This window comes from Rutidosis leptorrhynchoides, chromosome 7 (assembly GCF_046630445.1).
Source record: "Rutidosis leptorrhynchoides isolate AG116_Rl617_1_P2 chromosome 7, CSIRO_AGI_Rlap_v1, whole genome shotgun sequence".
NCBI lineage: Eukaryota > Viridiplantae > Streptophyta > Magnoliopsida > Asterales > Asteraceae > Rutidosis > Rutidosis leptorrhynchoides.
In genome coordinates, this window is record NC_092339.1 from 77995387 (window position 1) to 78014874 (window position 19488).

At 38.6% G+C, this 19488-nt stretch overlaps 1 protein-coding gene across 1 annotated transcript; it reads right to left on the reverse strand.

The window, feature by feature from the left end:
- Positions 1-11317: 11317 nt before the first annotated feature.
- Positions 11318-12463, reverse strand: LOC139859365 (uncharacterized). Its single transcript, XM_071848156.1, has 2 exons — positions 12345-12463; positions 11318-12224 (listed from the first exon to the last, which is right to left on the reverse strand). The coding sequence occupies exons 1-2, from the start codon at positions 12461-12463 to the stop codon at positions 11318-11320; spliced, it is 1026 nt and encodes a 341-aa protein (XP_071704257.1).
- Positions 12464-19488: the final 7025 nt, after the last annotated feature.

Below are 19488 nucleotides of genomic sequence, written 5' to 3' on the forward strand. Positions count from 1 at the left end.
ATCATCAAAATACAGTAAATAAATGAAAAATTGAAAATTCTAGGGTTAGGGTTTATACCCTAATCGAGAAACGAGAAGTATGAACGCGTAGAGATCGTTGTGTAGAATCCGATTGTGTTGAAAGCCCTTTGAAAAGATTAATAATTTTATGAGATGATGATGATGATGTAGGTGATGGTTGGCGACCAAAAAAGGAGAAGGGAGGAGAAAACACAAAAATTAGAAATTAGGTTTTAGGGAAAATAAAGTGTAATGTAAAAAAAATATGAAAGGAGGAAAGGCTCCCCCCCCCCTTAGGGGTTCGGCCGAAAATGGATGGGGTGGGCCCCGTGGTGGGCCAATTTTGATAAATTATAATTTCCTGATGGCCCGAAAGCCCGAACGAGTCCCGAAACGCGAAAACGCACCTACGCGATTAAAAATCCGGAAAGATAACAAACGCGCGACGAAATATAAATATAAATACACTATATAATAATATGATCTTAAAATATCATATTTAAAATATTTAGGATTTAAATATCCCAAAAACGCGTCCGTTGGTTTGAAAACCAAAAAGATTCGCCGGATGGAAATCCGCGAGACGTAGAAACGTATAAATTAAAATATGAATACAAATATTCACATAACACATAATAATTAATATATATATATATATATATATATATATATATATATATATATATATATATATATATATTATAAAAATAATAATATAGGTCATAGAAATGACGTGGAACACTAACAGTTAACGGTCATTAAATAATTAACTGTAAAAGATAACGGAAAAAGTAGGGTCGTGACAGTACCTTCCCGTTACGGAAATTTCGTCCCGAAATTTAAGCAGGCGCAGGGGTTGACTCGGCATCTGAGAACAAATGCGGGTACTTCTGCTTCATCTGGTCTTCACGCTCCCAAGTGAACTCGGGACCGCGTCTAGCGTTCCATCTGACTCGAACAATAGGAATTCTGCTCTGTTTAAGAGTCTTAACCTCTCAGTCTATGATTTCAACAGGCTCCTCAATAAAATGCAATTGCTTATCCACTTGAAGTTCCTCCAAAGGAATAGTCTGATCAAATTCAGCCAAGCACTTCTTTAAATTCGAAATATGGAAAACATCGTGAACAGCACTGAGTTCTTGTGGCAATTTCAAACGATAAGCCACCGGTCCAACTCTTTCAATGATCTCAGACGGTCCCACAAAACGAGGACTTAACTTCCCTCTTTTACCAAAACGGATTACGCCCTTCCAAGGCGAAACCTTTAACATAACACGATCACCAACTTGAAATTCAACATCTTTCCTTCCCTTATCGGCATAACTCTTTTGCCGACTTCTAGCAATTCTCAACCTTTCTTTAATTTGTACAATCTTCTCAGTAGTCTCGTGAATAATCTCTGGACCTGTAAGTTGAGCATCCCCAACCTCATTCCAACAAATAGGAGACCTACATTTCCTACCGTACAAAGCTTCAAACGGTGCGGCTTTAATACTTGCGTGGTAACTGTTGTTATAAGAAAACTCAGCTAGCAGCAAATATTTATCCCACCCATTTCCAAAATCAATGACGCACGCTCGTAACATATCTTCTAATGTCTGAATGGTCCTTTCACTTTGACCATCCGTTTGAGGATGATAAGCGGTGCTCATATCCAACCTAGTACCCAAGGCTTCCTGTAAAGATCGCCAAAACCTCGACACAAATCGACTGTCTCGGTCGGAAATGATGGACACGGGAACACCATGCCTAGAAACAATCTCTTTCAAATACAAACGGGTGAGTTTCTCCATCGAATCCGTTTCCCTAATCGGCAAAAAGTGAGCTGACTTAGTGAGTCGATCTTCAATCACCCAAATCGCATCATAGCCACCCGAAACTCTTGGTAACTTAGTAATAAAAACCATAGTAATACCTTCCCACTTCCACTCAGGAATTTCTGGTTGCACCAAAAGTCCAGACGGTTTTTGATGTTCAGCTTTGACCTTAGCACAGGTCAAACACTTAGCCATATACGTAGCCACATCACCTTTCAAATTATGCCACCAATACAGCTCCTTAAGATCCTGATAAATCTTTCCTGAACCAGGATGAATAGAGTATCTAGACTTATGAGCCTCATCCAAAACAAGTTGTCGAAGACCTCCAAATTTCGGAACCCAAAGACGTCCCGAAAAATACCTAGTGCCATCAGCTCGTACTTCAAACTTCTTAGCTACCTTTTCTACATTCTCCTTCACGAAATTCTCCTCCTTTAAGGCTTCTTGTTGTGCCTCAAGAATCTGCCTAACGAGGTTTGATCTAACTGTCATATTCAAGGCCCTAACCCTGCGAGGTTCAGTCCTTTCTTTACGACTCAATGCATCAGCCACAACATTGGCCTTACCTGGGTGATACAAAAGGTCACAATTATAATCATTCAACGTCTCAATCCATCTTCGTTGTCTCATGTTCAACTGTTTCTGATCGAGGATATGTTGAAGACTCTTGTGATCAGTGTACATAGTACTCTTAACACCATAAAGATAGTGTCTCCAAATTTTAAGCGCAAAAACAACAGCCCCCAACTCTAAATCATGAGTTGTATAGTTCTGTTCGTAAATCTTAAACTGTCGTGATGCATACGCAATAACCTTCTTTCGTTGCATCAAAACGCAACCATAGCCTTGTCGCGATGCATCACAATAAACAACAAAATCGTCATTACCCTCTGGTAGTGACAAAATCGGAGCGGTAGTCAACTTCTTCTTCAAAATCTGAAAAGCATCCTCTTGTTCATCCTTCCACTCATACTTCTTCCCCTTATGCGTTAAAGCAGTCAGAGGTTTCGCAATACGAGAGAAATCCTGAATGAACCTTCGATAGTAACCTACCAACCCTAAGAACTGACGAATCTGAGTAGGAGTTTTCGGGGTTTCCCACTTCTCAATCACCTCAATTTTAGCAGGATCAACTTGTATTCCCTGTTTACTAACAATATGACCAAGGAACTGAACTTCTCTTAACCAAAAAGCACACTTAGAGAACTTAGCGTACAACTCTTCTTTCTTTAACAAATCAAGCACTAACCTCAAGTGTTCTTCGTGCTCTTCATCACTCTTAGAATAGATAAGGATGTCATTGATGAAAACAATAACGAACTTGTCCAGATAGGGTCTACACACACGGTTCATGAGGTCCATGAACACAGCAGGTGCATTTGTCAATCCGAACGGCATAACAAGAAATTCAAAGTGACCATAACGGGTGCAAAAAGCAGTTTTTGAAACATCAGATTCTTTAACACGCAACTGATGATAGCCAGAATGAAGATCAATTTTTGAATAAACAGAAGAACCCTGCAGCTGATCGAACAGATCATCAATTCTCGGAAGGGGATAACGATTTTTAACAGTGAGTTTATTCAGTTCACGATAATCAATGCATAAACAAAAAGAACCATCTTTCTTCTTAACAAACAGAACGGGAGCTCCCCAAGGGGACGAACTAGGACGAATGAAACCTTTGTCTAACAACTCACGAAGTTGACTCGACAATTCTTGAAGTTCGGAAGGCGCAAGACGATAAGGAGCACGTGCTACAGGAGCAGCGCCGGGAACAAGATCAATTTAAAATTCTACCGCGCGTTGCCGCGGAAGGCCAGGTAAGTCATCGGGAAACACCTCGGGAAAATCCCTAACAATGTGAACGTCATCAACGTTCTTTACTTCCTTACTAGGATCAACAACATGAACAAGAATAGCATGACAGCCTTTGCGGAGATGTTTACGAACTTTCATACAGCTAATAAGATTTAACTGTGTGCATTTCTTATCTCCAAAGACCATCAGTGGCTCTCCAATCACATCAGTAATACGAATAGCCTTATCATAACACACGATCTCAGCATGGTTCGCAGACAACCAATCCATACCAATAACAATATCAAAACTACCAAGTTCAATCGGTATCAAATCTATCTCAAAATCCCTTCCACCCAGATTAATGTTACATTTACGATGTACAGTCTTAGCAGTAAGTTCTTTACCATTAGCTACTTCAACAACATAAGTATTGTCTAAGGGAGTTAACGGCTTTTTGATTCTCGGACTTAATTTACTCGACACGAAACTTAAATTAGCCCCCGAATCAAATAGTACATAAACTGATAAATCGTTGACTGAGAACGTACCAGTAAAAAGCTTAGGATCTTCCTCCGCATCCTTAGCATTAATGTTGAACGCTCGGCCGCGTGCAGTTTCAGCAGTCTTCTTATTGGGACAAGCATCTTGAAAATGCCCCGGCTTCCCACACTCATAACAAACCCTTTGATTACTTCCATTATTCGGTTTCCCATTACCATTTCCGTTACCACCTCTATTACCAACATTATTATTATTACCACCAGCCGCGGGAGTAGCAGAACCCGACAAAAGCACTGTACAATCTTTAGCAATGTGCCCTTGCTTGGAGCACCTCTTACAAGTAACTGTGCAGTAACCATCATGAGCTTTATAGCAACGAGGACACACACGCTGATTTCTGTTGTTAGCACCAGAGGTATCCTGTTTCTTCTGCTGACCCTGGTTTTGATTGCGGTTGTTATCCCACTTTCGTTTCCCATTATAAGCCTTCTTGAAAACCTCCTCACTACTTTCAACAACTGTAGTCTTGCTTCTTCTCAACACCTTGTCATTAAGTTTGTGGGCCATAGACATAGCCGCCTCAATAGTCTGGGGTTCACTAGACTCAACCCCGTGTTCAATCTTCTCGGACAAACCATCAATATAAGCCTTAATTTTGCGGTCCTCATCCACATAAACCCTAGGACACAGCAAAGTTAACTCGAAAAACCTTCGTTCATAGGCATCTAACTCGGTGCCATGCATTTTCAAATTCTTGAGCTCAACCTCTAGCTTCTTAAGCTCACCCCGAGGTCTATAGCGGGTGATCAATCTTTCCTTAAAATCATTCCAGGCCAAACCATAAGCTACATCGCTTCCCAAACTACTAACCAGATTGTTCCACCATGTCAAGGCACTATCCTTGAGAGTGCAACTAGCGAAACTAACTTTGTCCTCTTCACGGACCCGACTGACCCTGAAAATAGATTCGATTTTCTCAAACCAACGAGTAAGCCCTATTGGTCCTTCCGTACCACTGAATTCTTGGGGTCGACCAGCCATAAAAGTTTTGTGGGAGCATCCCACCTGGTTGTTGTTGTTGGCGTTAACATTAGCATTTGCTGCCATAGCAGCAGCAATTCCTTCATTGATCAGGCGTTGCATACGCGCTTCAGTGGACTCTCTTGGAGGCATGATCTTCAAAATAGAATAACACATCCGTTAGTACCAAGAATAATACTAGTGTCATAAAGGAATAGATCAAAACACGAAAAGACTAACCATTAAGATATTAGTCAACTAATACTATGAGTAATAACATGACAGTTATGATTGTTATAGAAATAACCATCACATGCATACATATTTTATGATAACATCATATAACATACATAGCACCTAACATACATGAACATATATTACGCATAATATAACATGCCAAGAGCCACAACATCAGAAATAAAACATGATAATGATAATAGATGTCATAAAAATAACCATCCATACATAATGAAAAATATCCCATAACAAAGTCTTAATAAAATCCTCGGCAAAACGCCGTACATAACCCCAAATGTATGTATAAAAAGGACATTAAGTCTGATGAAATAGATAATCAATATGAATAATCATATCACATTCGCTTAGAGCGGGTGTGATAAGCTGGTCCAGCATGAGTCTCGGCAGGATCCTCATACTTACGCAACTTCCCTTTCACAACATCCAACTCTTCCTTCAACACACGAACAGTGCTCTCGAGAGCCTCGAACTTAGCCTTAACTTCTCGATCACGCTTACGGTTCTCATCCTCAACCCTATGCTTGAAAGTGATGAAGTTACCCATGTCGGCACGGATCTCGTCCATAACTTCATTATGTGGCAAAGTGCGCAAACAATCACTAAGGGCGTTAATACGTGTCACCTCATTATAAGCCCGGTTCATATGAGTAATGGTAGAAAAATAGTAATGAACAGGATCATCGATCTCTGGTTGATTAGCACGGCGTCTAGCAGGAGACGGTGGAGCAGGAGCAGCAACAGAGTTATCGCTCGAAGTCGACATCTGCAAATAGCAAAACCGCAAACCACATACCAAAAAGATATAAAAGCTAATAATATAACTTATACGAAATGAAATGCATATTAATGCTATAGCAAAAAGGTCGGGCTGTAGACTAGACTCTAATGCACCCTAAAAACCTCGGGTTGACCACATTAAGACCGCCTAGTTCCCTACAACCAACGCTCTGATACCACATGTGACGACCCCGTTAAAACACTTAACGGATCCGTCAGTTGGTCCCATAGCTTGATCGGACTTAAATGAATTAAATAAACAAAGTTGCAATCTTTTATCTCAAAAGTTTCCCAAAAAGGAAACAAACCAAAATATGTAGTTTTAAACAACCAACCATAGTAATAAACCAAAAGTTGACACAAAACCTTGCCAACAAACCCACAAGTTTAAATTATCCAAAAATAGAATGCAAGCTTAAGTTTCATAAAATGTTTCATAAAATCTGCCCAAATGCATGCAGACTCTTCTAAACACAACGGAAGCATCATATAACTCAAGTACCTGTGAAAACATGCAAGTAAACTGTCAACACAAAGGTTGAGTGAATTATAGGTTTAAATAAATAAATAAACTTTAGACCACAAGATTTAAAAAAAATGTTAGAAAACATTAAACATTATTCCATTATCAATGAGCCACCTGGTAACCACTTAACCCTTTATTTACCCTTGCCAAACACAATAAAAATATACACTTGGACAGTGTATCTACAACAAATTACGAAGTACTAAACATTCCGATTATAAATTGCTAGCGCGACTAGCTCGAAATGGGGTTGTCAAACCCGATAGATCTATCCGTAGGATTCACGTTCACCGGTAGAATCCAATGATTACAGTTACCAGACTAGAGAATATTTTTGTCCAACTCACAATGAATAATTAAATTTAACTGCTACTTGTGTCTAAACGTAAATAAAAATGCATGTAATCACATCCCAAAAATATACTTTGAAAAGTATGTTAAAATGGGACTATAACTCACCTTAAAAGCAACTGAAGAAACCACACAAACAAGCGAACAGCAAATAGAATAAAGTGATCAGGAACGATCACAACGCCGACCTATAAATAAAGCAGGTCGATATAAATAACTAACTTAGGTCAAGTCTTAGTATGATAGTTATTGTACATGTTGCAAGTAGACATAGAACAATACTCGGCAAGCATCGGTTTGACTGGAACAACGTACGGACACATACTTTCTATTTTTAGAAAGTTTCTATTTTTAGCAGGTTTCCATTTTTAGAAAGTTTCTATTTTTGGAAAGTTTCTATTTTTGGAAAGTTTCTATTTTTGGAAAGTTTTTAAGTTAGAAAAGTTTCCTTATTTAGAAAGTCAACAAAAGTCAACTGAAAGTCAAAGTCAACCGAAAGTCAACTTAAAAGTCAAACTTGGTCAAACATAGTCAACATTAATTTGAAAAGTGTAAGTTATAATAATAACATAAGTTATAATGTTTATTAAAGTTAAAAGTGTATAATTATGTCATAACATAAGTTTAATTAAATAAAATGAATTATTAAAGTTAATATAAGTTGAAATGATATAATTAATATAACATAAGTAGTTAATTAATTAATTAAATATTAGTCATAATATAAATATTATTAATTAATAATAAATTTTAAATCATATCATAAGTATTATTAATTAATAATGAATTATTAATCATATAATAAGTTTCTAAATATAATTATTAAATCATAAGTATTTAATAATTAAATCATAATTAAATAATAATTATGTCTTATAATAATTAAATAATTATTTAATCTTTATTATAAGTCTTATAATAATATTCTTATAAAATAAATTTAATACTTATCATAAGTATTTTCCATTAATAATAAAAGTGTTATTAATCATAAGTTAAATTAAAAGGTTAATTAAATCATAAATAATAATTTAAATGATATAATAAAGATTTATATCATAAGTCTTAAATAATAATAATTACTTCTTTTATCATAAGTAATTAATTAATAATGAGTTTCATTATTTTTATCATAAGTTTTAGAATTAATCATAAGTTTTAATTCAAAAGTTCATCGGGTCGTATCTTGAGCCCCGGGTGTCGATTTCTGGCGAGCCTTATATGCATCTCCGCCTATTCAAACCACCCAACACAAAGGTGCACTCAAGAACACACCAAGAACAGTCCACAAGTCGTGGTAATCAGCCATGACACCACTTGGACCTTCAATTTACACAAAACCGTGTTTTAGTCGAAACGGGTGAACCGTGGCTCGGATTTAGGTGACCCGAACATGAAAGTTCGTCCCACCATCAGTCCTAACACACTAACACACCCTAAAGACACCAAGGAAGGTCACAAAGTCGGACCAAACCTGTTTCATGTCAATCCACATTTCAATTTTAACAAAATAGTAATTTGATCATAACTAGGGCTCCGGGAATCGAAACGACATGAATCCGGAGTATAAAATTAATGTCTTGATGAGAGGAACTCATTTACATACTTTATTTTAACTTTTATCTCAGTCACAAACTCAGAATACACGAAATAGCTGCTGTCCAGAATTTAACAAACCGAAAACATGTGATTATGAGTACATCTATGAATACAAACACCATTACAATAATCCACAAACATCATACTACTAAATAATCATCAAAATACAGTAAATAAATGAAAAATTGAAAATTCTAGGGTTAGGGTTTATACCCTAATCGAGAAACGAGAAGTATGAACGCGTAGAGATCGTTGTGTAGAATCCGATTGTGTTGAAAGCCCTTTGAAAAGATTAATAATTTTATGAGATGATGATGATGATGATGTAGGTGATGGTTGGCGACCAAAAAAGGAGAAGGGAGGAGAAAACACAAAAATTAGAAATTAGGTTTTAGGGAAAATAAAGTGTAATGTAAAAAAAATATGAAAGGAGGAAAGGCTCCCCCCCCCTTAGGGGTTCGGCCGAAAATGGATGGGGTGGGCCCCGTGGTGGGCCAATTTTGATAAATTATAATTTCCTGATGGCCCGAAAGCCCGAACGAGTCCCGAAACGCGAAAACGCACCTACGCGATTAAAAATCCGGAAAGATAACAAACGCGCGACGAAAAATAAATATAAATACACTATATAATAATATGATCTTAAAATATCATATTTAAAATATTTAGGATTTAAATATCCCAAAAACGCGTCCGTTGGTTTGAAAACCAAAAAGATTCGCCGGATGGAAATCCGCGAGACGTAGAAACGTATAAATTAAAATATGAATACAAATATTCACATAACACATAATAATTAATATATATATATATATATATATATATATATATATATATATATATATATATATATATATATATATATATATAATTATAAATTTAATAATATAGGTCATAGAAATGACGTGGCACACTAACAGTTAACGGTCGTTAAATAATTAACTGTAAAAGATAACGGAAAAAGTAGGGTCGTGACAAAAATATAGCACTCTTTGTCAGTCTATCAACAATCACCCATATAGTATCGTATGAGGCGTTCTTGGTAACTTAGTGATCAAATCCATGGTGATTTGCTCCTATATCCATACAGGTATCTCCAAAGGTTGGAGTTTCCCATACGGTTGTTGGTGCTCTGCCTTAACCTGCAAACACGTTAAACAATTTTGAACATATTTTACGATGTCACGTTTCATTCCTGGCCACCAATAATCACGTTTTAAATCCATATACATCTTAGTTGCACCAGGATGTATAGAGTATTTCGATTTATGGGCCGCTTCCAATAATTCTTGATTAACTTCACACGTCCTCGGCACCCAAATTCTTCCGTAACGAATCTTTAAACCACGACTGCCTTCACTCAAGTGTTCCAACTGACCTTTCAACCATTCTCCATTCACATTATTAGCCTCTAAAGCACTAATCTGGGCAGTTTTGATACGCTCAAACAATGCAAGCATTTCACCATCAAAACATGGTGATGAGCCTTTCGGCTTAAGGCATCAGCAATAACATTAGCCTTACCAGGATGGTAAAGAATGTCACAATCATAGTCTTTCACAAGATCTAACCATCTCCTTTGTCTATTGTTTAAATTACGCTGATCAAAGAAATATTTGAGGTTTTTATGATCAGTATAAATGGTAAATTTGACACCATAAAGATCGTGCCGCAAAATTTTTAGAGCGAATACTACTGCTGCTAATTCTAAATCATGATTTGGGTAACATTTTTCACGTGGTTTTAATTGTCGAGACGCATAAGCAATAACTTTCCCTCTCTGCATAAGAACACATCCTAACCCTCTCTTCGAAGCATCACAGTAAATTACCATGTCTTCATTGCCCTCGGGTAATACAAGAATAGGTGCCTGAATTAACTTACCTTTCAATAGCTGAAAAGACTGTTCTTGTTTATCTCCCCATTTCCATTCCACATTCTTTCTTGTCAATTTGGTCAACGGAGTTGCAATTCTAGAAAAATCTTGAATAAATTGACGATAATACCCCGCTAGACCAAGAAAACTTCTAATTTCAGTAGGACTTGTAGGAGGATTCCACTTAATTACTGCATCAACTTTGGAAGGATCAACTTGAATGCCATCAGCATTTATCACATGCCCGAGAAATTGAACTTCCCTTAACCAAAATTAGCATTTTGAATATTTAGCATACAACCTTTCTTGTCGTAGGGTTTCTAACATCTGACTCAAGTGGATAGCATGCTCTTCTTTACTCTTAGAATAAATAAGGATATCATCAATAAACACGATTACCGACTTATCAAGCATCGGTCTGCACACTCGGTTCATTAAATCCATAAAATCAGCTGGGGCATTTGTCAAACCGAAAGGCATGACGACAAATTCATAATGACCATACCACGTACGAAAGGCCGTCTTCGGTATATCTTCTTCTTTCACTTTTAGTGGATGATAGCCTGACCTCAAGTCAATTTTTGAAAAGAAACTAGCCCCCTGCAACTGATCAAACAAATCATCAATTCTCGGTAAAGGATATCTATTTTTAATAGTTACCTTATTGAGCTCTCTATAATCAATACACATTCTCATTGTACCATCCTTCTTTTTAACAAATAACACTGGAGCTCCCCAAGGTGAACTACTAGGGCGAATGAAACCCTTATCAAGAAGTTCTTGCAACTAGTTCATCATTTCTTGCATCTCGGTTGGAGCTAACCGATTGGGAGTTTTTGCAATAGGAGCAGCTCCTGGCATCAAATCGATTCTGAACTCTACTTGTCTATCAGGTGGAATACCCGACAAATTCTCGGGAAATACATCAGGAAATTCATTAACTACCAGAATGATTTTCAATTCTCTTACAACTTTGGAACTATCAACCACGTGTGCTAGAAAAGCCTGACACCCGTGTGATACTAATCTTTTAGCTTTGGCATAAGATAAGACTGGAATGGTATTTCTCGTTCGCTCCCCATAAATGGTAATAACTTTCCCACTCGGTGACTGCAAACGAAAAATCTTCTCATGACATTTAATAACTCCTCTATTCCTTCCCAGCCAATCCATTCCTATAATTACATGGAATTCTCTAGCTTGCAACGGGATCAAATCAATCTTAAACACTTCGTTATCGATCTCTATATTGCAGCCTCTATATACATCATTGACTATTACAAGTTTATTATCAGCTATTTCAACTTCTAACGGGTGATCCATCTTACTCAGAGGCACATTAAAATGTTCACAAAAAGAAAGTGACACAAAGGATTTAGTAGCACCAGAGTCAAACAGAACGTGTGCAGGCATAGAATTAACAATAAGGGTACCTGACACCACATCATGAAACTCCTTTGCTTCTTCGGTAGTGATCTGAAAAGCTCGAGTCTGGGGTTTCTGAATACTTGTACCAACCTTCTTCTCCATCTCATTCCTCTGATATTCCTTTCTCATATTTTCTTGACGTACCGGGCATTCAGCTTGCACATGTCCACTCTTAAAGTAATAAAAATACGTCCTATCGGAACTTTGACATTTGTTTGCAAAATGCCCAGGTTTTCCACAACGAAAACAAACATTACTGCGCACTCTACACTCGCCAATATGACGTCTACCACACTTGCCACACTCAGGGATCTCTTTAGCTCCACCACTTATTTTTTTATGAAATGGCCTACGCTTCTATTGTTGTCGTGCTCCTATCCCAAACCTTGGTTTCTTTGATTGAAATTGTTGGGAAGACCGAGGTGTCTCCTTAACCTTTCTTTTACCCTCTGCAATAGTTTCCTTCTTTTGTAAATCATGCTCCCGCTTTAGGGCTTTATTCATTATTTTTGGAATAGTATTATGTTGCTCTAGATCAATAAATTCTCTAATCTCTAGATTCATGTGTCGGTAATAATGACTACATAGGTACTCAGGATTAGAGGTGATTTCTAGACAGAAAAGGGATTTTTCATTAAAGTGTAACGACCCCAAAACCGTTTACCAAAAACGAAGCATTTATTTATTTATTTATTTTTTAAAATAACTTTTAGGTAAACCTCCAGGTGAACTTTAAGGTGAACTTTCAGGTGGACTTTCAGGTGACACTAAACTTTCAGGTGAAACTTTCAGGTGACACCTTTCTCCTTAAAACTTCCAGGTGAAACTTTTGATCTATTTGAGTTTACAAAAAGGTTTTAACAACCCATACAACCAAACGGTGTAATTTCGACCCAAGAGCATAATCCCGGGGGCTACCAAATCCCCAAACCGCGTCCAAATATCCGAAATCTACCCCATCAAGCCCAAGTGCTCCTACGCTTCTAGTCTAACAACTAGTTAGCTTCACAATCACAATACCTGTAAAAAGGTAAACAACGAGCGGGGTAAGCTAACGCTTAGTGAATGCAATAATTATACATATACATATATAATCTACTTACTTGCAATCACTTACACAATACCGTATACAAGCTAGCAATTCAACGACCATGCAAACATCATGCATAAACTAATATCCGCAATTCACAATAAGCTAGCAACACCAATAGCATATAGTTCACAATTTAATATGCTAATACAAAATTCACACAACCATGGTTAACCAATCGTACAAGGGAACGGTACTCGCGAAAGGTCGTCAGAGTTCATAACATCCATTAGTGTACTTAATCAATGGGTAATCACTAATCCCCGGGTGATATCTTAAACACCGCGACTAACTCACCCCCATGACAATGTGGTGTCTTAAACACCGCGACTAACCCACATGTCAATCAAACCCATGAGTGGTGTCTTGAACACCGCGACAAATCCCACTCCCATGAAAATGTGGTGTCTTAAACACCTCGACTATCCCACATATCAATCAAACTAATGAGTGGTGTCTTGAACACCGGGACAATCCCACTCTTTACGTAGAATGTGGTGTCTTAAACACCGCGACAATCCCACTTGTTACGTAGAATGTGGTGTCTTAAACACCGCGACTATCCCACATTTCACGCTACACAAATAAATACATTATATACGTACACGCATAATTATTCCACTCACCTTGGAATGCCCGCACAAGTCATGTACAACATGATCTTCGTCCTTAAATCCGAGTAAGTAACCACCTATATCACACATAGGTACAATATACACATAAATAGCCATTCTCTAAAAGAGAACTCGACACAAACATCCCTTAGTCGAGGGATCACACCTTGCTCGCCAAAACCAACCCATTTAACGCCTAATGGACACAAACCAATTACCACTTCGGGTGGTAATTCAAACCAACACAACAAAGTACAATTTTTCCCAAATCATACTTTACCCCAATTAGACCGAACCTAGGTCTTAACACTAAATTACTACTTAGGTAGTAATCATTTCAAATGCCAATTACACCAAAACCCCAACACGTGCAATATTGACCCATATTGCTTTTGACCACGTTTGACTTATGTTAAAACTATCATTTTAACCCAAAATCACTTCCCACGATTACTTTCATTCAAAAACGCCATTTAACACTTAAGTAAAGTGTTGAACACCCATTTAATCCAAACTTAGTGTCATTACCAAATTCGACCCAAGTCAATTTACCCATTTTGACAAAAGTCACAAAACGCCCAAATCCACTAACGACTAGTGATTATATTTCCAAAACACCAATTAACACTTAAATCAAGTATTTACATACTTGATTCACCAAAACTCATTTTGACACCAAACCAAGTCAACTTCCAATTTTGACCAAAATCAAACTCTTTAACACACACAGATCACCACCATACCACCAATTGATTAACAACACTATCAAAGGTTGACTTTAGATCATAAACCTAGACATCCACAATAACTTCACCTCTTTGAGGCATTTCATCAAACACATTGTGTGCATGACTTCAAACTTGTTCTTATGAACACCAAAATCACCAATACTCATCCAATCTAGTGACTATCACTTAAATCAAAGACAAAGACACCCAAATTCGTCATTAAACCCTAATCCCACCATATTAGGGTTAATAACCACAAGCTTACACCAAAACCATCAAATTTCATAAGAAATGGGTTCTATAACTCATCATCAACTCAAACCCTAACCAAACAAGAATCAAACAATTAAAAATCGGATCTAGAACTTACCATCACCATCAAAACGTAGCTAGAAGGGAGATGAACAACATTAACTCTTGCACCTTGAAGAGATTTCAACTCCTTCTCCAATCCAAGCTTTATCTCTCTAAAAAAATGGAGCTTTCTCACTCTAGAAAGATGAGAGGATAGTGTGGATGTGAAAATAAAGATAAGATAAGTTTTTGGCCATATTTTTAGCCACAAAACCGGTCCCAACACGAAATACCCAAAAATGCCCCTTTTAAAATATTAAAATCACGAACGGGTCTTACAACTCTCCCCCACTTAAACTGGATCACGTCCCCGTGATCTCTGTCACTGAACCAACCGGACCCACACTCTATGATCCTCCGACACACATCCAAACTCGATGTCCATAACAATTTACATTGACCCGAAGATATCACCAGACGCTAATAATCACTAGCGTGCATTACCGAAACTAGCGGTATCTCATACGCTCAACGTCCAAAATGCCCACTTAGGAAATATGGAAAAACACTATATATTCCTTCAAGTTCTCTCGGCTACACTCGCAACAATCTACATCCATAACTATATCACCCAACGCGATCTACTAAATTCACTGCGCCGTGAACCAAGTATTCTATTAATCCAAATCGAGAAGGATTTATGCCGCGTTAAACTCCGCACTTCAACGGTCCATAAATGTACCACTCAACGGTCGCACTTTCGCTTATGCGCAAACATTTGTTTTCCACCCCATAACACCCGTGATTCTCACTTTTACAAGTCGATGCCAACGGGGCAATCGACACACTCCTCCGACGAGCACTTCTTACAGTTACCACAACCAGGTTATTCCTTCAACGAAAAAATTTTGGTATCCCCAAATATTCACACTGGGAATACAACTTTCCCATCAATCGATCCGCACACGACCACCAGTCTCTGGATTAATCCAGGACGACAATAATACACCACGAGTTAGACGAAACACCAACACTCGATACAAGGCTTCTCCCCTAAACCCTCCAACACATCCTTACAATTATGGCTTCCTAGTACTAGCATGGAAACTATTCGTGTACTAGAATCCCGTCAACAACGAATTATCACCCCAACAATTCGTAATTCGTCACGCAACCCATAGAAATATCCATCAACGCCTGGTGAATCCTCTTACCCCGACCGGCCGTTAAGGATGGCCTCGACATTTCAGTGCAACCAACGGGTCACATCACTAAGGAACACACCCTCACAAATGAACAACATAAGCATGTCTCTATGTGAGACAATCAGAACCGACACTCCCCGCCTCACAATCGCCCATAAAGTGGAATAATCCACTGACGATCTCCACGATCACGTTTCCCGACAGGGAAAATGCAGTTTTCACCACGATATCGAACTCATTCCCATTCAATAATCATGTCCGAGTTTAACGACAACCCAGATTTTTACTACGGGAGCACCCGCAACGATAACTTCATTCTCTCACTTCGGTGATCTCAAACTTCACACTTGGTCTCATACCGCACATTGGTACTACACGACCACCTTACATAAGAAGACTTACATTTCCCTCGATCCTATCATCATAATCTTCACACGTAACATTCTGGAATTGTAACCCACAATCGTAATGCACGATCTCGAGTCGACATCAACAACCCGTCACTCTTTCTCGTTAGGAACTACAAATCCCTATTGAGGCCTAGCACGGTACACTCTGATACTTTGGTATACAAAACAGCACCGGATCTTCCTCGGGCAGCAGTAAAAACTCCCCCACTTAGGATTCATCTCCACATTCTCACCGCCAGGATGATAACATCTCGCGGAATTGTCATTCCATGACACACATGATCATTCTCACCATTGGTCATAAACACCAAATCACCGCAAATTCACTTTAGGCTCGCAGAGCCGTCATATACAATCACTTGAAATGTTGTACACGCGACGACATCGCACCTTTATACCATAAATCATAATCAACTGCCTTGATCGTTCACAAAGAGAACTCCACCAAAGTCCCACATGTGCCCCTATGCGTAAGCATATGCCACTCCGATTAAGTCGTGCTTCTCAGTCGAGATCACCCAGCCTTCCACTCAACAAACCTTTATCAACAATTGTTCACTCTCATGGAGAAAAATGATCAATCAGACATACACAATAATTGCGTCAACCGTAATATCAACACTTCATCGTATCCTACGGCCTAACCGTCCATTAACTCCATCACCGGCTCACCGGTCATCTTTACTCATCTAACACTTAAGAGCAGCAAGATTAGCTCATCCGACACTTCATAAGAAGTATTTACCGTAATGCTCTTAAAATTTGACTTTCGCAACCGTCAAATTACTATCACCCGTCGATCACTATTTAAAATCTTCTATGCTTCCAAGGGTATCTCACGGGCACCCTAAGCACAAAGTGATCACACCATCACCGGAGTTGAACATTACACTAGCAGGTATAAGAAAGCACCTGACACCGTGTCATGCAGACTCCCACCACAATCAACCAAATTTTAGAAACTCGATCTTTAGGTTCCATACACCCGATGTCACCCATATCTATAATAATGACCCGCAGTCATACCTACCCGGCAAACCTTACGGTTTATCGTCTTATCGAAAGTTCCTAGCGATCACACGTTACCCGCAATTTCCACAAGGCCAAACGATATAGCCTCACGAAACCTTTCATCTAAAACCCAAGAGATGCTTGGAAACACCAAGTCTTACACTCTTCCGAATATATGCACAACCACATCATCAAGGGGTATTCCGTTAGGAATGTTACCCTATAATCCATAACACGCTAACACACTACGCAAACACCGTCATACGGGTCCCACTCCCATGACTTTAACGACCTGAAGACTCCTCGATTTGCCAATTCCAAGGCGACTCACAACTAGAAACCTTACACGGTTCTCTAACCACACACTCTACCGAGTGTAACCCAATTCTATAATCATTAGACTTGCTACATCCCATCACGGGATTCAAGTCTTCGTCGTACACACACTAATCGGTCCTCGTGGTTACGATTAGTAACTACAACCAATGACAATCCCAATAATGCACTCACTACGTGGTGGCTAAGTACACGCTGAACTCGCGAGTTGGCTCACTCACTTAACTAGCCAAATCCACCGTAACACTTCTCGACTCCCAATGAACTCGATGTGACAACAATCACATCACCCGAGACAACTATAACCTAGGAACCATTAAAAGATTCCTCATTCATCCCGAATCTACCCCAACCATGCCACGTTTCCTCTGCTCGGTACTCGTCATGTCATGCTTGGTGTCAAGATACACTTTCGTAATAATGGTGATCAGTCACTACAAATGCGTACCTTACCATTTCCACATGGTCATGCAAAGTACTTTACCCGGACTGACGCAACATTCACACAAAATAACACGCGATAAATCCTAGTACCCGAATGACCAAAGTCCTTACCGTGAACTTAATCACTCGACCGCCAAACCTGCGAATCTCTCCAATAGATTCGTCTCTCGGACACCGCACCAAAAGATACTTGTATATATACACCAATATATACAATATAATAATAAACGTACACAAGTACACCACAACAACAAGTCAACCTACAACCTAGGTGACTATCACTAAAACAACGTCCAGGTCCGCCTACTTACATTAGGCACTAGCGATATAAGGCACTAGTCTACGCACGAAATAAGGTCCCACGTAATCATACTTTGGACAAGCACTAGTCCTAGTTAGTCACCTACTCGAAGGCACTAACAATTCTCAATCCGACCCGTATTCCTACAAGTCCCGCAAATAACGCACCACTGTCAATAAGTCTAAGACTAGGCACCTACTCCAAGGCCACCTAATTCCCTTAGACTATGCTCTGATACCACTTATAACGACCCCAAAACCGTTTACCAAAAACGAAGAATTTATTTTTATTTTTATTTTAAATAACTTTCAGGTAAACTTCCAGGTAAACTTCCAGGTGAACTTTCAGGTGAACTTTCAGGTGGACTTTCAGGTGATGCTAAACTTTCAGGTGACACTAAACTTTCAGGTGACACCTTTCTCATTAAAAATTCCAGATGAAACTTTTGATCTATTTGAGTTTACAAAAAGGTTTTAACAACCCATACAACCAAACGGTGTAATTTCGACCCAAATATACATTTAGACGAGTTAGGACTCTACAACCCAACTCAATACCAAGAGCATAATCCCGGGGGCTACCAAATCCCCAAACCGCGTCCAAATATCCGAAAGCTACCCCATCGAGCCCAAGTGCTCCTACGCTTCTAATCTAACAATTAGCAAGCTCCACAATCACAATACCTGTAAAAAGGTAAACAACGAAAGGGGTAAGCTAACGCTTAGTGAATGCAATAATTATACATACACATATATAATCTACTTACTTGCAATCACTTACACAATACCGCATACAAGCTAGCAATTCAACAACCATGCAAACATCATGCATAAACTAATATCCGCAATTCACAATAAGTTAGCAACACCAATAGCATATAGTTCACAATTTAATATGCTAATACAAAATTCACACAAACATTGTTAAAAAATCGTACAAGGGAACGGTACTCGCGAAAGGCCGTCAGAGTTCATAACATCCATTAGTGTACTTAATCACTGCGTAATCACTAATCCCCCGGGTGATATCTTAAACACCTCGGCTAACTCACCCCCATGACAATGTGGTGTCTTAAACACCGCGACTAACCCACATG

Bases quoted from the DNA above. Each gene is read 5' to 3' on its own strand.
- LOC139859365 (XM_071848156.1), bottom strand. From the start codon at position 12,463: ATGAATAAAGCCCTAAAGCGGGAGCATGATTTACAAAAGAAGGAAACT. The intron at 12,225-12,344 runs GTTTGGGATAGG...TGGCGAGTGTAG, and splicing joins TTTCAATCAAAGAAACCAAG to AGTGCGCAGTAATGTTTGTT.